A 25687-nucleotide genomic window follows, 5' to 3' on the forward strand; every position below is an offset into this window, starting at 1 on the left:
TTGTTTAGGGTTGTTCTGTCATTCTTGTTACACATTTCAACATAAATGCTAATTAACTAATCTTGAGGCCTGTATCTGTGCTCTTCAAAGAGTTTATGTAATTTGAATATTTTGTTCTTGGTCTCAATCTTACCTATCTAATATTTAAAGGTTAAGAAATATAACTATTGTTAGTTTTACTATATCTCTGTGGATACAATGAAGATAAGATTAATCTTGTAGTAAAACAATCTAGGAACTGAACAATTTGGGAGCAAATAGGTCATTCCTTTCAACATCTTTGTCACCACTTTCTACATTGAAAAACTCACTTTAATTAGGAAGGACTTGTTAAACCATAAAATTAAATTCCAGAAGTTTGGGGTTCTGCTCCTAATGCTGTTCCTATTGTGTTTGAGAAGTCACATTTCCCACCCCTTCCAATACAAAGACAAATATGTTACTGAGTACTTGAAGCCTTATCTAAACCACTGCATAGAGAACAATTAAAATTATGACTGATGGGACTCAATCCCATATTGGGGCGATGAGTCACGTCACATTTACATTTATAACATCCATTATTGGATGTTATCAGCCTGATTTGATGGCTTCTCACACCCCTAAAGGAGCTCCCATTTGATTGTCTGTAGAGTTCTCCTTGCACATTTAGGATTTTAGTGTTTTGAATGAGTTTTGTTATAGGCGATTCAAATCCAGTTTTCCTCTTTTATTTTAGAAAAATCACTGTTGCAATGGGATCAGCAGTCTTAGGTTTGAGAAAATCTATTTAATGTTGGTTCTTAGCTATTACCTGTTTCTGCTTCAAAACTTTTGTTCCAAATGATACTCCTGGCTCAACCTCTCAGGGCAAGAACTCAACATTCTTCTGTGGAGATTCTTCCTATACTTCAAAACTATGCCCAAGACAGGAACTGAAATGAAACCAAGCCACTACCGTAATAATGAACTATTTTTGTTGTCGTTGACATCTCCTTTGCATTCTTGGTACAAACTACAAGAACATTTTGATTTAAATGCTTCTCTTGTAACCCACTTTGCTATGAGTTACTTCTGGAAGCCATTTTTCTTATTTATTAATCACGATGAGTGTGAAGTGAACACAGCCATTGTTAACATCTCATATGTTGACTTGTCAAACTGGTCATTGTTTACCTTTGAAAATGTATACATTTTATTCTTGAATCTTTTATGGGAAATAAAGAGTTATATTGCCAATGGTGCATGCTGACTGCATATATTAGAACAAAGTTATTCAAGGAAAACATATTTTAGCTCTACAGTCATACCCCGGGTTACGGCCACTTCAGGTTGCGTTTTTCAGGTTAAGAACGCGGCAAACCCTGAGATGTTTACTTCCGGGTTTCACCACGCACGCACGCACAGAAGCGTTCTGCACAGTTTGCACATGGGCAGAAGCGCCACTCTGGTTGCAGACTTTTCGGGGTGCGAACGGCACCCCAGAATGGATTGTGTTCGCAACCAAGGTACTACTGTGCACTTTTGTGACCCACACACAGATAGCTGAGCCAGGCAGGCAAGCCACCATATTGGTTTACAAGACTCTTTACAACTCATCTATGAGTGAACTGAACTATTCAAATATCATTTTAGCACCTTCCTCCAAAAACACTTTCCCCACTGTCATCCAATTCCTGCAGACACAAAGGAATGGTGGGAGGCAGAGTGGGAGGCAGTGTCAGAAGCTGAAGAGGTAAGAGGGTTTAGTGAGCAGGCAGAGGCTATGGCAGAGAGAAGTCTAGAAGTAGAATCAGGAGAAAGGCCAAGAGGCAGAGGTGAGTCAGCCTGGTGAAGAAGTCATACTGTCTCCCACTCATGCGGCAACAAGCTCCCCTCACCACTGGGCTCCCAGGACCCTGGGAGAGGAGGAGACTTAAGTCAGCTGTGGAAAAGACTTTCAATCTCTACAACTGCCTCACAGAGACAAGACGTACTGAGACGAGTTGCTCTGCTCATTAGGCCTGGTGCTTCTGAGCAGGCCTTATTTCTTCTAATAAAAAGTTAACTTCACTAACAGTGACTTACTTCTAGCTGGCTCACTGACACACACATTCCTTGCATTTGGGACAGCCTTGCTTACAATGACAGCATATTTTTTCTGCAGCTACACTACTTATATCAAGCTGCTTTAAATGAATAGTGCTTTTCCATGGTTCCAGCACAGCCCTGAAGCAAAACACAACTTTTAAAGGAATTTTCCAAACTCTATCTACACTGCCCCAAGTGTTCAGTGAAGCGACAAATTAATCCCCATAGTTTTGCAAGCATTTTGGTCCATCCTCTGTAGAGCAATTTAAAGTAGCACCTCATTCGCTCTTACTGATGGCAAAACTACTCTTCAGAATAGAGTTTCATTAGTTTTAATGGTTTCAACCTAGTCCTGCAGTTTATCTATATGAATAACACAATCACCCATCAAAAGGTTGCTGCTTGTGATCTTTTGAGCTGACTATAAAATCTTCACATAAAACAGGATGCCAAATTAAGCCATCTGTATAGTATTTTCAAGCTTGTAAATTCAAATCCCGATAGCAAAACATCTACTTCAAATGGACCATTAACATCAACACTTTGTATATATACACATTCTCCAAAACCATTCACTATAGTAAGCTACTTAGTAACTTCTTCATTGATTCCAAACACAAAGTTGCAGTAACGATGGACTTTCAGACTTTCCAGGCACTAGACTCTTGCCTTAAATTAGGGAATACATTTTTATTGGCATTTTTACATCAGTATTTGGAAGACATCTAATGGACAAACTCACTCACACACTGTTCCATTAAACATCAGCTGGAGAGCTGTGTACCGCTGGAAGCAACTCTATAGGATACTAGTGGACAAAGTTCAAGAGTGTGCTACGAGCAAGAATGCAAGACCTAAGGAAAGCTAAATGATTATTAAGCCAGTCACGATGAGATGTTTTAAGGACTTACTGGGAATATCTGAAAATACAATTACAGAAGTTGGCTGCTAGTTGTACAAACTAGACAGATATTAGGGGGAACATAAAGGCTGGCATGCCTGTCAAAACAGATGTCAAGCCTGCACAACACAATACTGCTATGTCTGCAAATGTGCATCCTTATCCACAACTAATCACACAACTACATATATCCCCCATTATCATAAGGCAAATTGTTAACTGATCATGTTCTAGTACCCATTAGGTATTTAATCAGCTTTTTAGAGGCAGGTGTGCCCATTATGGACCTAGCAATCATCCAACACAGCCCAGCCTAGACTTCTCTTCCTGCCTGGTTCCTTTAGAGCAGTGGTGGCCAAACTTGGCCCTCCAGCTGTTTTTGGACTACAACTCCCATCATCCCTAGCTAACAGGACCAGTGGTCAGGGATGATGGGAATTGTAGTCCCCAAACAGCTGGAGGGCCAAGTTTGGCCACCACTGCTTTAGGGCAACAATGACCTGCAGCCCTATAAAGTTGCAGAACTACAGCTCCTATCTTCCTATCAACCATACTGGCTGAAGTCCCAACATCTGGAAGGCCGCATACTCCTCACTCCTTAGAGACAAGTGTTAATAAACAAAAGACCAGGATAAACCAGATAGAAGGCTTTTGCTCTCAATCTCCCTATCCAGCACGATTTTTCCTCTCTCATTCATCAATCATTCTCCAAAAGCTTTCTAAGAAAACTTGAAATGATGACTGGCAGCTAGTACCTCAACAATATTACATAAGCATTCTGGAACAGATATTACTACCTCCTTGCTATCCAGTTTGAAAAAAGTCCAAACATCGCTTAACTGAAATACTTAATTTAATGATCAACATTACAGCATGATCAACACCAAAGTGGATCACAAGGAATAGTTAACTGAAACAGTGATGTTCAGTTGTCAGGTATCCGGAGACGAGGGTCTGAAAAGGAAGAAACAACAAGTTATAAAACGAATCTGTTTTTAATCTCAAGGCCACTTATGCAAAGGTTTTTGTCTAAAATGAGCAACAGGTTGCTTTCACCTAGATATAGGAGTTTACAGACCAAGTTGGACAAACCAATGTGAACAGAGACAAACACATAGTACACATACGCAGATAAATACCTCACTGCAGGCATAGTTAACAGTTCTACCACTAGGGGGCTTTGAATAAAACAGGTTTTGAAAAGTGGGTAGGAAGGCAAAAGCAGCAATACAGCATAGATATTCCAGAATAAGAGGTCAAATATTTTAAAAAGTAAGGGGACTAGGCCAAGATTATTAAGGAAAAGATACTAGAGACAGGGAACGATAGCAGGCCCCCTCATGGGGACTGAAAAGACAATATATAAATGTTTCTATAAATAAATAGGTTCAAATGAGTCTTTAGTAGAGATGCAATCAAACACAAAAGCTAAAAAGTAGAACACTACAGGGCTATCAATTGATAATAAGTACATAAGATGGGTCTGGTGGATACAGAGCTAAGACAAAATGTTACACAGTTTAAAATAGTTTTACAGGATGACTTCTTGTTGGTTTTCTCACTTTCTGGGGCCAGGACATTTGCCATTGTCCTCATTCAACTTCCTTTTCACACTTAAGAATTGCTTTGCATGTATGCAGCATGAAATATATTATGAGATAAATCAGCAGGACATTATATACACAGCTGCAGGATCATACTATTAAAAGCCATCACCCACCATAAGCCCCAGGGATATAGCAGACCTCACAGCAAAACATCCATCATACCTAGTCAAAAAGTAATATTCTCCTGCCAAGGTTAGACAACAGAAAATTTTCAGATACCTACTCATGATCATTTGGGTGGTGCACTTTCAAACACCCCAGCTTTTCTCATGGCTTCAAACTCCTTCGTGGCATCATAGTTTTTATAGAACTCAGCATATGCTCTTTTCCTTGGTTCAGCCACACCAAACTAAAGAGAAAGAGATAAGGCTGCAAGTTATTACTGGAAAAAGTTTCATCCTCTCACTACGACAGTCTTAATAAATGAACTATCTCACAAACTGACTTCTTAATTCACCACAGTCTGACCTTGTATCCAGCTGCACATCCCATCGAAAAAAGGAAAGCCACTACAATGTGTTTTCTCAGACGACTGGCCAGGAGGCCTCTCATCTGGGGCTTGGGCAACAATGCAGCAGACATGGTGATGTTTTCTCCTAAAAAAGCAAATCCAAGAAAATTAAGCAAGGCCTTGCTGTCACAAAAGCAACTCTACGACCAACAGTGAAAAGCATCAGCAACAAATATGTGGTTATTTGAATCTCTAAACCCTATGCAGCTGAGCCAAGCTTCATAGGCAAGGAAGTCACTTATATAGCTCCCTAAATTACTCAGAAATTCCTGATTCTTGGATTTTCAATAAATATCTAATGAGGCATGCTTACAAGCTCTACAACCTTTCTTACTTCAATAACATGTCTTACTTGTAGACTTAATTTTAGCCTTACACTTTTGTATGCAAGGCATCATTTGCCCACACAATAGGAAGAAATGGGGGCCTTTTTATTTATTTATAGGATTTATAACCCTTTTCAGCCAAAAAGGCTCCCAGAGTGGCTTAAAGGTAAAGGGACCCCTGACCGTTAGGTCCAGTCACGAATGACTGGGGTTGTGGCGCTCATCTCGCTTTATTGGCCGATGGAGCTGGTGTACAGCTTCTGGGTCATGTAGCCAGCACGACTAAGCCGCTTCTGGCGAACCAGAGCAGCGCACGGAAACGCCGTTTGCCTTCCCGCTGGAGCGGTACCTATTTATCTACTTGCAGTCTGACATGCTTTCGAACTGCTAGGTGGGCAGGAGCAGGGACCGAGCAACAGGAGTTCACCCCGTCACAGGGATTCGAACCACTGACCTTCTGATCAGCAAGCCCTAGGCTCTGTGGTTTAGACCACAGTGCCACCCGCATCCTTCAGAGTGGCTTACATACAGTCAATTAAAATAAGACAGTCCGTGCCCACAGGCTTGCAATCTTATATATATATACACATACACACATACATACATACATATACACACACACACACACACACACACACACACACACGGGGAAAGGGACAGAGACGGTGACAAAACTCAAACTCATGCACGAATTATTAAACAGTTGTTGTTATAGTGACCACCAGGCTCCATTCAGGTAGGAGGTGCCTGATGGAGCTAAGCTTTTGACCAAACTTATGGAACAAACTGCGCTTCCTATCTCTCCCTCAGAGGCAGTCTGATGGAGTGTCTTCCCATGTAAGTGACAGTTGAGAGAAGCAGCCTAACAGAGCTGGCCAATCACAGCAGAGCTGATGGGAGTGCTCTGCTTCCCATCTCTCCCACTAATAGAATGGCTGCTTCTAAATGAGAGTTGAGGGAGGAGGTCTGATGGAGTTGGCTATATACAAGCTATCCCAGTGTATGGTTCATAGAGGACAAAATGTTACCATGTCTGCCCTGTTTAACCATCATTTTGCATCTGGTTCCACCCCCAAAGACACATGTACCTTGGTTTTCGAACAGCTTAGTTTTTTAATGTTTTGGCTCCCAAACGCTGCAAATCCGGAAGCGACTGTTCCAGTTTTTGAACTATTTTTGTAAGCTGAATGTCTGACGGGGCTTCCGCAGCTTCCAATTGGCTGCAGGAGCTTCCTGGAGTCAATCAGAAGCCACGCTTTGGTTTCCAAACATTTTGGAAGTCAAACAGACTTCCGGAACGGATTCCGTTTTACTTCCAAGGTACGACTCTATTTTATGCTCTGTTGCTAAAGGTGCCTTCAGTATCCTAATTCTGGACACAATTTCTTACAATATTGTACATGCTGTGCGTCATATGGAAACATAACACCTGAGAGCAATGTTCGAAATTAACCACACGCCAGCCATTTTTTGTGACACAGGAGCACCACCTAGTGACCAAGTTTAAATTTCCAGTCACATAGTTTGTGACTGGCTGTGCGGGAGAACCACAGCATCAGTTTTCCCTTTCTGCCTGATCCCCAGGAGGCCTTTTGATGTGCTAAAACAGTTGTGGTTTGCAAACAAACAGATAAGCAATGGGGGGGAAGCAGCAGGAGAGATCCAGCTGTTTTGCCTCTGGTCACAGAAAAACAGATAAATTGGTGCAGAGTCTATAAATTAGAATCTTTTAGAAACAGAAGTGGGGTTGATTTGTATGAACTTTTAAGTGCAAGGGATGCCAGTAAATCCTAGTTATCAATATGGAACGGTATCTCTCTTTTTTCCTTTTAAGTGCAAACATTTCCCACAGACCTCCTCTCATCCACACTCAATGGAGTTCATACACTACAGCTGCAATGGTAATTTGGGATAGGGGCAAACCTACAAAGAAACTAATGGTCTTGAAATAGTGGAGCATCACCCTACTTTTTAAAGATTTGCATGAGTGCTCCTGTACCATTTACAGGGAAGTGCTTTCCTTTACAGAAATAAAAACATTAGAACTTTGAAAATAATCACATTACATGAACATGAATGGAGACAATGTCCCTCACTGGTAGCTCCATCTATCACGGAAACTGTGGCTTTGCAAACTGAAACATAAGAGGTTCAACCCAGTGAGAGCCAGTGTGCTGTAGTAGACTGTAGGACTAGGACCTGGGAAACCTGGGTACAAATCCCCACACTATGTGTTACTGTCCTATACATGGCTAAACTTACCGGTAAGTCTCACTGTTAATCTCTGTATGACTTTTTTTGCTATGACTGGTTATAACCCTCCAAATACCACAAATTACAAAAATAAATAAATAAATACTCTATGAAAAAATAAATAGAAAGTGCTGTTGCATTGGGGGGAAAGGCGACTAGCCATTGTTTTTGCACCTGTAACCCAGCTTCCACAAGCCATGTAGGCAGTTTCTAAACTACCTTATGAGTGGTGCACCAACGTGAGGAGGAGGTGCATAGAAAATGCAGTCACACCTCAGAGCTGCCCACTTTGAATAATGTAAAGCTTATGTCTTGGATGCTAACCAAGATCTCTTTCCTCTCCTACTTTTGGGGCCCATGCAAGTTTCTTTTGCCAGTCTGACTTTTCTACTTGACTCACTGATGGTTCACAATGGATCAATATTCCACTGATGATAGCTTTCCTCTGAATAGGTGAAAGGAATGTTTGCAAACATTTCATAGTATCACAGCAGCTTAGCCAATGACAGACTACAGGTGAGTTTGGCTTCAGCCAATCAGATACAAAACTATCTGGTGGGCTATATCCATAAATATGGAACCTGATGAGCTTTACATTTAAGTAAGCAAACAAAACCTCTTCCAACACCTCCAATTCACATACTTATTTTTATACACACATCTTTGCCCAATAAATAAGGTTTTCAATGGTTGAAAGAACCTAGACATGCCCCATTGGTCTTTGGGAACTGAGCACCAACCCAGCCTCCAACAAGTACCCATGTAAAACACGATCAGGTTTTTGCCAAGTTCTTTCAGCTACTACAGATCAGCTTACCTCAATGAAGCTAGCTACGTTATAAAGACTCCTCCATGCCAGAGATGTCAAGCTGGATCATGTGCAGGTCTTTGCATTTGATAACAATGGTGCCAATAAAACATGTTTCAATGGAACAACCATTGAAAACCTTTACCCTATGACCTGCCAGGCTTATGCTGGCAGGGTGGGAAAATGGTCCGTTTTCTGTTTTAACTTTTTTCCTTTTACGCTTAAGTTTCCACTCCCATTAAAAACAGTGGTAGGGAAAGCAGAGGGAGAGATTTAGTCACACTCAAAAGCATCTCTAAGTTTCTCGCTGGGTTGGGTGTCTGTCAGGGAACCAGGATGGCTTAGGATCCTGCAGACTGAAGCCACTTCCTGGAATGCCCCATTTTTAGCTCTTCTGATTTCACAGCTTTGACAATAGTTGGGCCAGGACTTTGGAAGAGCCAAAGGTGGCTGGGAGGCAAACTCCAACTTCTGACATCAGAGGAACAGATCTGATGAATCTGATGCCCTCACATATACCGGTAACTGCATCCTAACTATCACATGATCATATAATTACATTACACAATTGTGCCCTAGATGAGTTGGTCATGGAACTGACCAATCCTTGACTTCATCTAAAGTGGCACCCAGGACCTGGTGCAAGATGTAACTGTTGTCTAACCAATTGGGAGCAGTGGCCATACCATTAAATATAATATACATGGATATGGCCAAGAAAATCCGACATGGCCACATTAGACTTCAGCAGAGGAAACTTCCCAAAAATGAGGTGTGGTAAAAAGGAAGTTGAAAGGCAGAATCAAGAAGGTCAAACCACTTCAACATGCTTGAAAGTAACAGAAGGGTGGCTAGAGAAGTAGTTAGTACCTTGGATGGCAACTGAGCCAAAGGTATGCTAAAGGAGGATGAGGTTGCAGAGAAGTGGAATGTCTTCACAGCATAAGATATAGGGCAGATCCCTGTTCCTCAAGTAACTTTAGCGGGAGGGAAGTATGAGGAACTGAGGCATATAGTAGTGATGAGGGATGAAGTTCTAGGCCTAATAATAATAGAAAAACTGACTTATAACCAGGTCTGGATAGCATCAACCTGAGAGCTCTCAAAGGTGAGAAGCAGTTGCAGCCTTGGTGGCTTTTTAGTTTAGAGTAGGCATGGCCAACAGGTAGGTTGTGATCTACTGGTAGATCACTGGATGTCTGTGGTAGATCACTGGCTCCCTCCAGAGATGCTCATCAAATTTGGCTCCCCTAAAAAAGCTCAACAACTTTCCCCTGCACTCCTAAAAAAATGGGGTTTTCCGGCACCCTAAAAAAAACAACTCAACAACTTTGACCTGAACCCCCCAAAAGGGGGTGGATCACTCCCAGTTTATAACTCTTTGAGTAGATCACGGTCTGTTGGGAGTTGGCCACCCCTAGTTTAGAGAAAATGTGCATGAGAGGTGATATAACTGATGAAAACAGTTGATAGAGAAAGGTTTCTCTCTCTCATAACACAAAAAAATCATGGCTATTCTGAGGCTGAATGGAGGATTCAGGGCAGATAAAGGGGAGTACTTCTTCACACAACACACAGTAAAACTGGAATTCGCTCCCACAGGAGGTAGTGATGGCCATCAACTTGGATGGATTTAAATGAGGATTAAGGAAGTTCATAGAGGTAAGGACTCTCAGGAAACTGCAGGATGAGTGTGCTTTCCATAGGCATCATGCTGGTCACACTGAGAATGGGATACTAAAATAGGCCAGTGGCCTGATCCAGCAGGCTCTAGTACAATTTTAACCTGCTCTTCCTGTTTCATTCAATGTGGTGTACATGGTCCCACTCCTTTATCCTCAATATTCACCCTAGGAAATAAGTTAGGCTAACTTTAAAAAGGCTGGGCCCAAGGTCACCCAGTAAACTTTGTGGCTCAGGGTGGAAGTAAAGTCAAGTCTCCCAACGCTATCTACCACACTGCATGGACAATTTTTATATATACTCAGTTTTATTATGCACAAGCCTAAAAAAACAGAGGGCCCCGACAAACTATGTTAGGTACTCAAAAGTTTAGTTTCATGCTTTTGAGAACCAGCACAGCTCAACACAATTCTTTTCCATTCACAATTTTGTTAAAGGGATCTGAGACCGCAAGTGCCCATGTTCCAGCAGAAGGCAACTAAGAATTTACTCCTACAGCTTTCAGCATTTTCCTAGGTCCGAAATTGTGAGGGTGTAATATATACACACACACACACACACCATGAAGGCCTGCAGCCTTCTCTGCGTTTTTAAAAATGCAACATTGTCTCTCCATGCACACACATGCTTCACACGTATGGAGAAAGGGGCAAAAGCGACAAGGAGCCGATTTCTCGCCTTGGGCCCCTTAAGGGCAAGTGGGCGCGCGACTGTTCACGCGAGAAATTATTAAAAGTCCCCGAAGGCCCTAAGAGGCTCCGCCCCGCCTGGGCGTCTGGTAGCCAAGAAGCTCGCCTTCCGTGCACCTGAGGAGCCTAATTTCGAGCAGCTTACTCCACCACTGCCAGGAGCAGCTTCCTTGCCCGGTGGCGGGCAGGGTGGGCGCAGCTGCCCTCACAAGCACCTCCAGTTAGCGCCATTGCGACGGGGCGGGCCACTCCCAGGGCAACAAGGCCGAGGAGAGAGGAGATGAGCCTGGCCGCAAGGTAGCCAAGGACCAAGGCCCAGGCCTCCCCCTCCGACGCTTCTTCGACCCTTCTCCTCTTCCGAATCCAAGCCAGCCGAGTCCTCCGCCCCCCCCCTCCCCGCTCAACTTCCTAACGGCCCAACGGCCCATCAGGAACGCGCGGGAGGAGGGTGGGCTGAGGGGAGGAACGGGCGGGCCCATTAACCAACACCAACCCCCCCCCCCCGCAAAGCACTCACGTCTCACAGAAAGCGCTGGAACCGCAAGGTCCTCCTCGCACACTCAAGTATCCTGCGCTGTCCTTCCTCGTTCACCTTCCGAACGGCAGCTCCCGCCTGCGCACGCGCGTTGCGACGGCTACGGGAAGGAGCTCGGGTCAAATTTAATAGCGTGCGGAACGCGCCGAGGTTTCTCCTCCAGCAGTCTGATTCTGCGTGTTTATATTTGACTTCCTTCAGTAATGTTTTGTTCTGGATTGTTTTATTTGATGTTTTAATGTGTTGTAAACCAGGTTGAGATTTATTTTATTTTTTAAGGCTTAGAAATGAAATTAATAATAATAATAATCACAGAATCGTAGAATTGCGGCGTTGGAAGGGATCCCCCAGGCTCAACTATTCTAACCCGCAACCAACAGCCTTCTGGGTAATAGCCACACACACTGACCCAGAAAGGCTTGGGCTAGCAACTCTCACGTCATGTTTGTTATTAAATTGAAAAATAAATCTAGCTGTGAATGTGTCACAATCAAAATCAGATTTCTTCTTATTGTCTGAGGCCAACTCTTGCCTTAGGACCAACAGACGTCAGGCCCAAGACAGTACTGTATACAGTACCACCATTATGAATCTGGGATGTTAAAGTGGCAGTTAAATAAAAATATCAAAATTGTATCAAAGTTAGAGACATAACTTAAGATTTGTTGACTGAACACAAGTATTACACAATACAATTCTAGTAATAACACACTACAGATCTGCCATCTCACATTTGTTTGGTGATTCTTATTTTCCAGTGATATCAGTTAATTGTTTATATTGCTAAACTTGTGTACTATATCCACAACAATATTCTTGGGTCACTTATAGACTAATAGCACATTGCGCAAACCTCCTGATTTGTTTATACAACATTTGTGCAGAGGTTATACGATATGGCCATCACATGGTTGTTATCCTCTTATTTTTTAACCGCATAAAGTTCATTTTCTTTCCTTTTTCTTGGAAGCAGTTGCACAAAAGCACTATTTAGCTGTTCCTATTTATTGCAGGCTGCCCACTTTCTTTGTGCTAGATTATGAAGATGCACTCTTATTGTGCATACAGCATGTACCTGGATGTGCAAAAGGGAGACAGTCTGAAAGCACCCCTGGTGCCATGGTGTGGTTTTAAGATTTAGATATCTCTTATCTAAATCTAGACAAGGTTCCAATTTACAAACCTCCAGTGAATCAAGTTTTTTAAAGCTTAGACTATACTTGGCATCAGTGTTTTCATTGCAAAATGGCCTGTTTCTACTTTATTGTTTTGTTGGAAAAGAATCTAATTAAGAAATAGGGGATCTCATGTTTCTTCTGTGTTGACATGTTTGAGCTTAGTGATTAACAGAACTGGCAATAGATAGCAGCGTAAACAATCCCACTTAAACGTATTTTGATTAAATGAATTTGGTGCACATTTTCGCAAAGCACATTTGGCCATGTTCAGCATGGTAGGCTGTGTATACATAATGGAAAAAATTGTGGCGGCCTCCAATTCCCACCCCCGAGCAGAAGGTATGCAATTGCTACAATTCATAGCCTCCCATCCCGGTATTAATTAGCTTGTCTCACCAACCCGAGCTGTAATATATATAAATGAAATTCTAGAAAGGCATCGGCAAGAACAAGATGTTGAAGCCAAATGGAAAACATGAACCAATAAAAAGGCTGAGCTAGTAGAAGGGCAAGCTTAGCCTTTGAAGTTGTTTCAAGTACTGCATGCTTTAATTTTGGGGTAATCGTATGACGATAGATACAAACAAGAAATGCAGGAACAGCTTTTGTAACTTTTGGGCCAACTGGAGACAAATCAATGTGTTGAAGGTTACCAACAATTGCCACAGCCATTGAAAGCATTAGTTATTGTTAAGATGGATTTTTAATCACCGGCTTGAAAAAGATTTGTGAAGGTGGCATGAGCACAAATTTCCAGTGCCAGCACTTTTTTAAATGGGGGGTAAAGCACCCCAGTTCTTAAGAACCTAGAGAAAGAGATGTATCTTAGTAGTTTGGCAAACAATAAGAAGCCTGCATTTCTTCATATCCGATGTTTACATTGACTTGTTCAACTTAATGGACCTGTTTGGGGTTAATTTACCATGGCAATAAATTAATGATGAGTGCTCAAGAAACATGTAAGTTGCTTGCCATCATTATTTTAGGTCATACTTTTTGGGTTATGTTTATATGGTTTTAAAACAAAATTGTTGTTGTTGTTGTTGTTGTTGTTGCTTTTTTAAGAAAAAAGGTGCCAGTACTCACCATGAAATTGTTACAGTAAGTGCCACATTTTTAACATCTGGGGAGGAAAGGTGCTGGTATTGTGTACCCTTGAGCACCCCCAGAAAAAAGCACTGATGATGATTATCATCCCCCAAGCTTCACCCTAAGGTGAAGGGGCAGGTTGCATCAAGTGAAACACAGTATTAGAAACAGTATTAAACAACTTAACTATCACAGAAATTAGGTGGATCATTGTTGTTGCTGCTGTTACGATTAAATGCTCTATCACCTGGTGTCCCCAGGAACACTCACTGAGCCCCACTGAGCTGTGGGTGTAACAACTCTTCCCAACCACCCCCAAATTCGGTCAACTGGGAGTGGGAGACTGGCTTGGTATGATGTGTTTTTTTACTTTTACACAGGGCACCAGAAAAACTAGAGTCAAGGCTATCCCCCTCCCAGAAGAAAATCCATATATATATATATAGAGAGAGAGAGAGAGAGAGAGAGAGAGAGAGAGAGAGAGAGAGAGAGAGAGAGAGAGGCTGTTCATCTTCTTAGATTAGCCAATGCCAACCTGATGCCCACCAGATGTTTTGAGCTTCAGCTCCCATCAGCTCCAGCCAGCACGGCTTTTAGAGCAAAGATGGTAAACTTTTGGCCCTTCAATTGTTAGACTACAACTCTCATCAGCCCCAGGTAGCATGGCCAACAGCCAGAGATTAGAGGAGTCCAACATCTGGAGGGCCTCAGGTCTACCATCCGTGCCTCAGAGGCTCAGCACTCTTATGCTGTACTGATCCAGTATGGGGCCCTTGTCTAGTCCCCCCCCCCTTCTTCTTCCACGTAGAAAGCAATCTCTAGCCTCCTTCTCAACCTCTGCATCCTGCTCTGGCAGCAACAACCGATTGCTTAATGAAGTTTTTACTTTCACTCGGTAATTATTTGAGGGCTGTGTGCTCCCTGATCTATCCCAGTTTTTCCCAAATATATGTTTTTATTAATAGTGGGGGGTGTCCCTCCCCCTCCCCATTTTAACAACATTATAAAAGAAGAGAGAATGAGAACAGCTTTAAAAAGTGTTTATAGGGTTAGAAAATACAAGGTTTGCCAGGTGCATAAGCTTCAAAGCATACTACTGTGGTATGTTTTTACATAGGATCAGGATAGAATGATTTAGGCCTGCTTAACAGAAGGTTCTCCATTTACAGAATAAATGAAAGGGTGCCATTTTGCATTTAAAAAGGATCTGGGTTGGCCAAATCTCTGGATGAGTGTACTTTGTGAGTCAGTTTTTCCATTTAAAGGGAGGACTCCTAGATAGCATTGATAGTATAAATGTAAAGGGAAAGTGCCATGCCTTTCCAATGCCTCAGAGATTTCCAAATGTGCAGCAAGGATGAGCCAATGTGATAAAGATCTGTATGAAGCAGATCTTTTAGCTCTTCTGGGAAGATGCCCAGTTGAGATGGCCTAGGAACTGGGCAAATGGTGTGGCCTGTTGTTTTGTTGATTGCTTGATATGTCTAATCCAAGAATTTAAAGATTACCTCACAAGCCCACATGTGATAGAAGAAGCTTTGTGTTCTTCTGCAACCCTACCAAGCATAGTGTAGAATGAATGGTGGAGTTTAACAGTGAAATGACAAGAACAAAGCATGAATTTTAAAAACATTTCTGAATTTCTACCCAGTTTTTTTTAACAAAGGGATAAAGAGCAATGTTTATTCCCACACCCCAATATATTACTTGAAATTACATTGTTGCACTTTGTGTAAATAGCACGCGGTTAGGATCCTTATTTCTCCCTGGTCATGCACTAAACTCTTAGCTGGATGCCATCTTGGCTTCCCTATTAATAATTTACCTTAAACACCCAAAACCACTCCTGTCTGGGGGCAGAGGGTCCCAAGGAGATGTCGTGGCAGCCTATAGAGCTTTGGTTATGACATAACTACCTCAAGAGGCAGTCATGGGAGGAAGGGGGGGGGAGAAGCAGGCTTTTTGCCTCCATCTCCCACCATGATGGAAAGTACCAGATATGAAAAAAGAATTTGTTCTAATAAACAGTGTAAACACCAAACAAGACACATGCTAGCTTATTAGCTTTCTGTTAATATAAAATTCTAAAATGGGCTTAACGTTGCATCAGAGAAACTGAAAAGCTTGTTAGAACTGCATTCTGTTATTGCAGCTGCAGAAGTATTTGATCCATGCTAGGGATCATTTGGAAAGGGACTGAAAATAAAAGTGCCAATATAATAATTTCATTATATAAATCTATGGTATGACTGCATTTGAATTACTGTATAAAGCTCTGCTCTGCTCACCTCACTTCAAAAGGGATACAGTCCAACAGCTTGGCTTCCGAACAAATCGGTTCCCGAATGCCACAAACCCAGAAGTCAATGTCCTGGTTTGCGGACGTTTTCCAGAAGCCAAACGTCTGATGCAGCTTCCACTTGAGTGCAGGAAGCTCCTGCAGCCAATCGGAAGCCACGCCTTGGTATTCGAACCGTTTTGGGAGTCAAATGGACTCGCAGAACGGGTTAAATTCAAGAACCAAAGTACCACTGTATTGTGGAGCTGGAAACGGTTCAGAAAAGAGCAACGAAAATGGTCAAGGGGATGGAGCAACTCTCCTTTAATGAAAGGTTACAACATTTGGCACTTTTCAGTTTGGAGAAAAGGTGAGTAAGCACTTGCGCACAAATTTATTGACCGCTGCACAAATTATGATAGCTAGGAAGTGGAAGGTGCAAGCAGAATATAAAATGGAAGAATGGAATAAAGAGATGTGGGATATAGCTATTAATGATAAATTAACATGTGCCATTAAGGTAAGACGGGGTATATGCAGGAGAAATGATTTTGAGGAGACCCGGAAGGTGTTTTGTAGAATTTGTACTGTTAAAACAGAAAGGGGTCAAACCATTGCAAGAGGTGTTGAAATTTTGGGAGGTTGGATAGTTACAATGGAATGGCCTTGGTCGTCGGGTGCACATTTTTATTCTTATTTATTTATGATCATTACTTTCTTTCAAAATAAAATAATTTTATTTAATTAAAAAATTTAAAAGGTGATTAAGGGGAGCTATGATAGAAGTGCCCAGTTACTTAAATGTACTGTGTATCCCACATGTAATCTTACCCCACTAACAAAGTCACGGAAAGGATGAAGTGCAGATATTGCTAATACTGGATCTAAAGGGGAAAAGAATCATTGTTCATTCAAATGCACATTAAAGACAATGCAACATTTTGCAGATGTGGGAAATGCAAATAGCAATTTAAGAGCTGCTTGTAGAAACTGCTTATGTAAACAGACAACTTAGATAAGTAGAATGACCTAGCATCAGATATCATTGAGAAAAATGTCAGCAAAGTGCAACACATTAAGATAATTTAATAAGAAAGAACTGATTTCCAAACGTTTGATTCCTCTCGACATCCACCTCTGCTGCTGCAAACTTTTTTTAAAAAAAAACCAATGCATCAAAACACATCAAAAATACAACTAGGTAATAGTGATATTTCATGGCATTAACATAAAACCATTTCTTTAAATAGTCACAAAGAGTGATATCAAATGGTGTCCATCCACTGATCTCTGTAATCAGTGCAGAGTAAGAGGGAAATTCCAGCAGTACCCCTTGCAGCTGTGCACTCATCAGAAACTGCAGCATAGGGCCCCCAGTCTTCTGAAGCAGATTGGAGAGGCAGAGAGGGCTGTGGCGGGGAGAATGTATTGTCCAAGGAGGGGCTGGTAGCTAAGTGGTAAAGCTGCTTTGCATGCAAAAGAAACCAGGTTCAATCCCTGGCATCTCCTGGCAGGAGTAGGAGTGAATCCCATCTGAAACCCTAGACAGCTGCTGCCTGTCAGTGTAGGTAATTCTGAGCTAGTTGGACCAGTGGCCAGATTCAGTATAATGCAACTTCCAATGATCCTCTGTACCAAACATTGCCACTCAATAAATCTGTTAGTCTTTAGGTGCAATAATGCTGGTTTTTTATTTTAAATAGCCAGTTGGGAACAAAACATATGGGGCACAATCAGAAGTAGAACACTTTTTAAGTTCAACTGATTTGCAGGGAAGAGACGAGGTCATGATAAACTTTCTCATTAAAATCAATTGTATTCAAAAGTGTTTTAACTTGGCTAGATCATAACTTGGCCCAACTGTTAGCTGGATATATAAACATCAACATCAATTTGTGAAGTATTCTGGAAGGTTTAATGTTGATAAAGGAATGAATGAATTACAGCCAGTCATGCAAAATTCTACCTATGCACCAAAGCAATTCCAGCTCCTTTATGACAGGCAAATAAGACATTCAGTTACACCACCTCCATCAAGACCACAAGGGAAACAAGTCATTTAACTGAATGGGTGGATATAATTCTGAAAGGCTGGATAGCATTCATATGACATTTTATCCCCTCTGACATGTATCTGGATAATATCCTTCATATAACAAGTCCACCTAGTATAACTCAGAACAGAGCTACCAATTAAGATATACAGCAGGGTCTTTAGTTATTAAGTTCTTCAGAATACAGTAGACAACATGGAAGAATGAATTGGCGGACATTTGGACAAGGGTAAACCAAATGTTGGGTGTGTAGGTAATTTTAGATTGCACTTTTTATTGTAAAAATAAAAAATAGAAGCTGCCTAGAAGGCTCTTTAATATATGATATTGATCCACTGCTACTGTAATTTCTACTGAGAAAGGAAATGATCCTGATTGCAGTTGTTTATCATATGCCTAAGGAAGCAGTCTGCCAAGAGATGGATCTGAACCAAATCATCAGTAGTAAAATTATTCATCATTTAACTGGAATGGTGAAAAGGGAAGGGATATCTAATATGTGTGGGTCCTCCCACCCCACCTCACATCACTTGTAACCTATAGAAAGAATAGGCTGTAGCTTTAAAAACAATATGATAAACACTGGTACAGACCTTGCAGGGAATTACAATCCCTCAGGAGTCTTCACATAGTGTTTTTTCATATATTTCTAGCATTTGCTGAGCTACAGCCTCTGTCCTTAGGATAGCTCTTTCTACTGATACTCCAACATGCCAGAAGGCAAGAGGCAGTGTCTCGATTTTCCTTGTTTCATGATATGTTGGAATGGTGCTAACAGACCCTCTTGCTAATATCATTCCCAACCATCAGCAGACTCACAAGCCATCTGGATCCCTCCCCCTTTGGCTCTGAGCTGCACCAAGATTTATGTTTCAAAGGGAAGTTGAGCACAGATAGCTATCTTAAACCAAGACTATTAGTCCATATAATTCAGTTATTGTCTACACTGACTAGCAATGAGCCTTTCCCTACCTGGAAATACCAGGGATCTAATCAAGGAACTTTTCCATGCAAAGCATCTGTTGAACTATGGCCATTCCCTTACACATACTTCATACTGTTGTGTTGATGGACAAAATCTCCACCCCACAAAGGGGCGGGGGGAACTGTAGCACATAATAGCACAATAAATAAGGCCAATGCCCCCCTTGCCACTGAAGGAACCAGGGTACAAGCAAATTGCCCACAATAGTTTATTTCTGTGTTGGACTGCTCCCAGAGTAGCAGCAAATCCATCATGTCTTCATCACATTCCACGCTTAAAGTTTTGGAGTTCCTGGGCAGGGGAAAACAAACCAGAGCATTAATATAACGTGAAATAAAAGGTGACAACTCAAACCTGTAAGGAAGAAAAGTAGCAAATAATTTTAGGAGCTGCACTTGTGATTAAAAAAAACTATAGGCAGAAAAATTATGTACCTATTTTGATCCCTTAGCTAATGTTAAGAAGTGCATTCTTTCCATCAAATACGGGTGGCGGGGACTGAATGTGAGACCCTGGAATACCATTGAACTTTATTTCCTAATCCTGCAATAACACTACATATTGGCCTTGAAAAGTTACATCACACTTTTTGCACTTTAGCAGGGCTGGGGGATCTGTGGCCCACTCAAAGCTGCTGGATTGTAAATCCCATCAGCCCCAGCCAGCCAGCATTGGTCAGTGGTCAAGGGGTGATGGTAACTCCAGTCAAGCAAAACATATGGAGGGTCACAGGTCCCCCAATTTAGATAATTCACAACTAAATACTATAGAGAAGATCTTACTTGAATTGTAGAGCTTAGAAATATCTCTGCTCAAATTGGAATGAGTTTGCATGTTTTCATGTTTATTGTGCACATATATGGTGAAAGACATTATAAATTGCTGATTGCCATCTTTACCACAGAGAAAAATAACACCTCCCAAGAACATGGTCTCTCTGGTGGAAGAAAACTGATTTTCTGCAACAGCTTGATCCTATGTGTGATTACTTAGAATAAGTATCACTTTAAAAAAATTAACTGACTTAAGTAAACATTTGTCAGATAGCAGTCTACACCGAACCAAGGGGGCTTGGGGATCGCAAAGAAAAATATGCATTGTAGCAGAGAAAGCAATCTGATTTAACATGTGTTCACTCTCAAGAAAGCCCCACTGAATTCCATTTGACTTTCTCCCCAGTTAATGTGCACAATATTGCGGTCTTACAACCTAATGCAATGCATGTCTATTTGGGATTGTCCTATTCTTCTCAGTGGGGTTTACTTGCAGGTGGGAGTTCACAGGGTTGCAGCCAAAGAGCCCAAAGGGTAAACGAAATCAGTGGAAATGTTAAGTGCATGCCTAAGTACACCCCACTGAGACCAACGGGGCTTATAACTTGGGGCTGGGCAACACCCTCAGAGTGTGAAAATATTAATGTGTTATGAACAGGAACCCTGCTGTGTTGGCAAGACGCCACTGTGCAGATGGGGAGTTCTGCAATAAGACAGACTAAATCACCAATGCCAGTGTTTCTTGTGAAAGTGGACTTTGGCAAAGCAAGAGGCGGAAGAAGCAAGCATGGCAGAAGCAGCTTCTCCACAGGGCAGGCAGAATGACAAGAGTATGAAGTCAGAGCAGCACTAATAATAATAATAATAATAATAATAATAATAATAATAATAATAATAATAATAATAAAAAATTTATACCCTGCCGATCTGGCTGGGTTTCCCCAGCCACTCTGGGCTGCTTCCAATAAAATATTAAAATACAATAGTCTGTCAAATATTAAAAGCTTCCCTAAACAGGGCTGCCTTCAGATGTCTTCTAAAAGTCTGGTACAGTGTTACCTCAGGATAAGAACTTAATTCGTTCTGGAGGTCTGTTCTTAACTTGAAACTGTTCTTAACCTGAGGTACCACTTTAGCTAATGGGGTCTCCCACTGCCGCCATGCAATATCTGTTCTCATCCTGAAGCAAAGTTCTTAACCCGAGGTACTATTTCTGGGTTAGCAGAGTCTGTAACCTGAAGTGTCTGTAACCCGAGGTACCACTGTAGTTGTTTTTCTCTTTGACATCTGGTGGGAGGGCGTTCCACAGGGTGGGTGCCACTACCAAGAAGGCCCTCTGCCTGGTTCCCTGTAACTTGGCTTCTCGCAGTGAGGGAACTGCAAGGAGGCCCTCAGAGCTGGACTTCAGTGTCCGGGCAGAACAATGGGGGTGGAGACGCTCCTTCAGGTATACTGGACCGAGGCCGTTTAGGGCTTTAAAGGTCAGCACCAACACTTTCAATTGTGCTTGGAAACGTACTGGGAGCCAATGTAGGTCTTTCAAGACCGGTGTTATGTGGTCTCGGCAGCCGCTCCCAGACACCAGTCTAGCTGCCGCATTCTGGATTAGTTGTAGTTTCCGGGTCACCTTCAAAGGTAGCCCCGCATAGAGCGCATTGCAGTAGTTCAAGCGAGAGATAACTAGAGCATGCACCACTCTGGCAAGACAGATGGAGGCTCATTAAGTGTTGGTGGACAGGCTGCAGCAGTACCTGGGCTTTCATTGCCAGTCTGCAAAAATAACTTAAGACTGCATCAGGCTATTGCTCCATCAAGCTCAGCGTTGTGTATACTGCCTGGTAGCAGCTCTCCATGGTTTCGGACAGAGGGTCTCTCACAGCCCCAGCCAGATGCCAGGGATTGAACATAGGATGTTCTGCATGCAAACCAGCTGCTCTACCACTAAACTATGGCCCTTCCCATAACTTGGGCAAGTCACATATGCAACAAGACAAAGGTAATTTAATGAAGCACCAAGGGATTAGCAAGGTATTGGTCCATGAAGCATGCAGAACAGCTACAACATTTCAGATATATATTTACTTCCCTAGTCTGAGGCCCTCCAGATGACACCTCTGGCTTGAGTATCACCTAAGAGCATCAACAATATTTCAGTTTGTTTAAAGTAGCAATAGGAAAACACAGTTTACTGAGCATCTGATGATATCACACATTCAAACCGGAGAATTACGACCCCACCCCACTTGAAACCTACTTTCACCGTCTTTGGGATTAAATGGACGTTTCACAAAAGCAGAGCTGTAAGTTGTTGTGATCATGGGTTTTTCTGACTGATCGCTCTTCAGCGTGAGAAGGTTTGAGAGCTCTGAATGCCAAAGAAAGAAAGAAAAAAAGAAAATCCGAAAACTGCAGGAAAAGCACATAACGTTTCAGGCAATGCAGTGTTGAGAAATGCTGCTATGTTTTGTAACTAGCCCAGCAGAATACATGGAAGGCAACTGTTGTCATGATCTGTGGGACAAACAGCAAGATGCTCTAGCAAAATTACAAATGGGGTGGGTGGGTGTAAGCTGGGAGTACTAGACTGTACTTGGGTACAGTACCAGAATAACAGCTGTACTTTCTTGCACGGTATATGCTACATCTTGACCCTCTTGTACAAGCAGTCCTTGGATGGAAATTCTCCTTGTCTCAGTTACATGCAGGAATGGATTATACAACTGACTAGGAGAGGCTTGTCCCATAAAGGAAAAAGGGGGAGCAAACCACCAACAGCAGCTAGTTCCCCCACCCAGTGGCACCTCTCCCTCTGCCCTTCTCCTGCATTACAGTCGTATTCTGCCTGTCTTCCTGCTTTGTCTCTGCATTGCCATGTTCTGGCCCCCTTCCATAACTCTCCAGGAAAGAGGGGGAAACACACATTTCCCTATGCCCATGCTATTTCCCTTGAGAAAATGGAGATCAAGCACTTCAGAAGCATGTCAAAGGCACATGACTGTTTTCAGGCTTCTAAGCATTCTCATCCCCCCCCCCAATACCCCCAAAGGGACCCTAAACTTTGACAACCCTAGAACTGGTGCAGTTAATTCCCTCCCACTGGCTACAATGTGGGTTGGGAAAACTCAAAAGCTTCCCAAACAAACAAACAAAAGGGGGGGGGGAGCTTCCTCCCTTCTCCTGCTAAGCCACAGCAAGTCTTTGTTATGCTGTGTAAGATAATGTCAGTGCTTTTGCAAGCAAAACAGAGTTTTGTTTTCAATGAAGCTGTAAAAGAATCATAGAATCATAGAGTTGGAAGAGACCACAAAGGCCATCCAGTCCCAAAGAGATTAAAATGCTGTAGCACTATAGGCAAAAAGGACAACTGAAACCTCTATTGCATCTCTCTAATAACCACCTGTGACCAGCAAGGCATACAGATATCTTTGAGATTCATGCAGTTGCTCCACCATGAAATCTTACTGCTACCACCAACAACCACCCTGCTCTGCCCAGGAAGCTCCATGAAAAGTATTCCATAGAAGTGACTGTGCATATGCAGCTGTGTTTCATACATTTAAGCAAGAAAATGAGTCATAACTGGATCTACAGCGACCTCTCTCTAGCAGCAGAACCTGATGAAAAGCTGACCTGTATACGCTGATGATGCTATTGATTTTTTATCCAGGTCATCTTGGATCTTCAGAAGAACTCTTTCCTGCTGGAGAGCTTCTAGGTACTTTGAATAAGACCAGGAAACCTACATTAAAAAAAACCCACCACCAATAAATTAATTGTGGCACAATGGTTTAGGGGGCCTTTGTTTTGCTGTGGAAGATAATGTCAATGTTTTTGGATGCAAAACAGGGTTTTGTTTTGTTTTGTTTTTAATGAAGCTCTAAAAAGTTTTATCATGCTGTAGCACATCCTTTCTCAGTCTTGGGTCCCCAGATGTTTTTGGCCTACAACTCCCATCATCCCTGACCACTGGTCTTACTACCTAGGGATCATGGGAGTTGTAGGCCAAAAACATCTGGGGGCCCGATGTTGAGAAAGGCTGCTGTAGCACCATAGGCAAAACAGACAACTAATTCCTCTGTTGCAGCTCTCTAATAACCGCCTGTGACCAGCAAGGCACATCTTTGAGATTCATGCATATCCCACCCCCATCCACAATTTCAGCCTGTACTGGACCTCTCCTGATTTATTTTGCACAATGGGGTAAGTAGGAAACCACAGCAGGCTGCACTTTGTACATGCAGTCAGATGGAACGCTGAAATGGAGCTGTCCCATATGGTGCTGTATGTTCTCCAAATTCCCACTTTGGAGATAAGGAGCTAAAACTCAAGCAAGAGATGGTCCCATTTAGATGTATCTCACATGCCTATTGAACCTACAATTCCACCAGGCAGTTCTCTTGAGCAATCCCCAGTGAAATACATGAGAACCAGCCTCATTCATTTCAGTGGGGCTCACCTACGAGAGGTCCTGTGAGGGCTTGTATATTTTGACTCAGATCTAAGTCCCTCTAAGAGCTTCCTTCTGCAGCTACTGTGAAAACATAAGAGAGGGGTCTCTAGATAGGGTACCCGAGTAAAATATGCTTGGAAAGGCAAATTCCCTATATACCCTGGGCCCAAACCTGTAATTTTTCATTAAAATATGTCAATTTGGATTTGACATTGAACTATCGTTCCCACTTCAGTCCCATATTATGTAAACTGCTTAGAAATTTTCATTAAGTGGTATATAAATCTTGTTAAATAAATAGCAATAATGGAGAAATCAGAAGTTATTTCTACAGCTCTGACTTCTCCGATTGTTAATAAATTAAATATGATAAGTACCACCATATAAATGATCATAATACCTTGCAATGGCATATTAATAGCTATTAGAGGATCAGTCCCTTTGCTTATCAGCTGAAAATATTTCAATATGTGTGGAATATGTTAGGCAACATTTTGGGCTTTCTTAGGGATCTGAAAAAGTACTCATGGCCCTTACACAGGTCTAGCAATCCTGTGTTTGATCTCTTATTTTCAAAGGATAAGGACCATATGCAATAGAACAAAGTGCATATGTTTTGGTTTTACTGTCATAACACTCAACGGGTACTGCTTGCACTAGGTGTCCCTCCCTTTCATTTTGCCTCTGAGGAAGTTCTGGGTTTTTTGTGTTTGTGTTTTTAATTAAGAAGGTGAAAACATTTGGGGTTTATCCATCTGTTTGCACATGCACCCCTTCAAAACAGTAAAACGCCCCTCCTTCTTTTTGCAATGCCCAGAATTTAAAAACATTTAGGGTATCGTTAGTGTAAACAGAGCTACAACTAAAAGGATGGGTCCTTGCCCGAAAGAGCTTACAATCAGGGCCGGGCGTCCATTAAGGCGAACTAGGCAATTGCCTATGGCGCCAAAATGGAGGGGGCGCTGACCAGGCTTCGGCGGGGGGGGGGGCGGGATGGACTAGCAGCAGCTTCTCCGCTGTAGCGGAGAGGTGCTGCTTGCCCCCTACACCACCCCCAGCTCCTGCTAAAGCAGGCTTTGGCGGGGGGCGGGGGTGGGACAGGCGAGCAGCAGCTTCTCCGCTACAGCGGAGAAACTGCTGCTTGCCTCTACACCACCCCCCACCTCCCGCTAAAGCAGGCTTTGGCGGGGGGCGGGGGGCGAGACAGGCAAGCAGCAGCTTCTCCGCTACAGCGGAGAAACTGCTGCTTGCCTCTACACCACCCCCCACCTCCCGCTAAAGCAGGCTTTGGCAGGGGGCGGGCGGCGAGACAGGCAAGCAGCAGCTTCTCCGCTACAGCGGAGAAACTGCTGCTTGCCTCTACACCACCCCCCACCTCCCGCTAAAGCAGGCTTTGGCGGGGGGCGGGGCGCCAGAAGGTGGTCTCACCTAGGGCACAAGAAGCCCTAGCACTGGTCCTGCTTACAATCTATATTTTGACAAAGTGGAAGACAAAGATGGAAGGAGGGAAGGAAGGAC

At 42.5% G+C, this 25687-nt stretch overlaps 2 protein-coding genes across 3 annotated transcripts in view; both read right to left on the bottom strand.

The window, feature by feature from the left end:
- Positions 1-3785: 3785 nt before the first annotated feature.
- On the bottom strand, positions 3786-11467 carry LOC117050193 (cytochrome c oxidase subunit 6C). 2 transcript variants are annotated; one of them, XM_033155651.1, is made up of 4 exons: positions 11345-11467; positions 5026-5153; positions 4781-4906; positions 3786-3904 (listed from the first exon to the last, which is right to left on the bottom strand). In XM_033155651.1, the coding sequence occupies exons 2-3, from the start codon at positions 5137-5139 to the stop codon at positions 4787-4789; spliced, it is 234 nt and encodes a 77-aa protein (XP_033011542.1). In that variant the 5' UTR covers positions 5140-5153; positions 11345-11467; the 3' UTR covers positions 3786-3904; positions 4781-4786. The 2 variants fall into 2 exon arrangements, with proteins under 2 accessions (XP_033011542.1, XP_033011543.1); XM_033155652.1 differs by having other exon boundaries at positions 4777-4906.
- Positions 11468-18714: 7247 nt separating this feature from the next.
- Positions 18715-25687, bottom strand: part of RGS22 (regulator of G protein signaling 22) — a 73863-nt gene continuing 66890 nt past the window's right edge. The window contains exons 26-28 of the mRNA XM_033156102.1: positions 23350-23458; positions 21974-22084; positions 18715-19237 (exon numbers count right to left, since the gene is read on the bottom strand). Of these exons, the coding sequence (XP_033011993.1) occupies positions 19221-19237; positions 21974-22084; positions 23350-23458 (237 nt within the window). The 3' untranslated portion in view covers positions 18715-19220. The remainder of the gene's footprint in view (positions 19238-21973; positions 22085-23349; positions 23459-25687) is intronic.

This window comes from Lacerta agilis, chromosome 7, assembly GCF_009819535.1.
Source record: "Lacerta agilis isolate rLacAgi1 chromosome 7, rLacAgi1.pri, whole genome shotgun sequence".
NCBI lineage: Eukaryota > Metazoa > Chordata > Lepidosauria > Squamata > Lacertidae > Lacerta > Lacerta agilis.

Coding starts and splice junctions, on each gene's coding strand:
- LOC117050193 (XM_033155651.1), bottom strand. CDS start 5,139: ATGTCTGCTGCATTGTTGCCCAAGCCCCAGATGAGAGGCCTCCTGGCC. Junction 4,907..5,025: donor GATGTGCAGCTGGATACAAG/GTCAGACTGTGG, acceptor CTTTCTCTTTAG/TTTGGTGTGGCTGAACCAAG.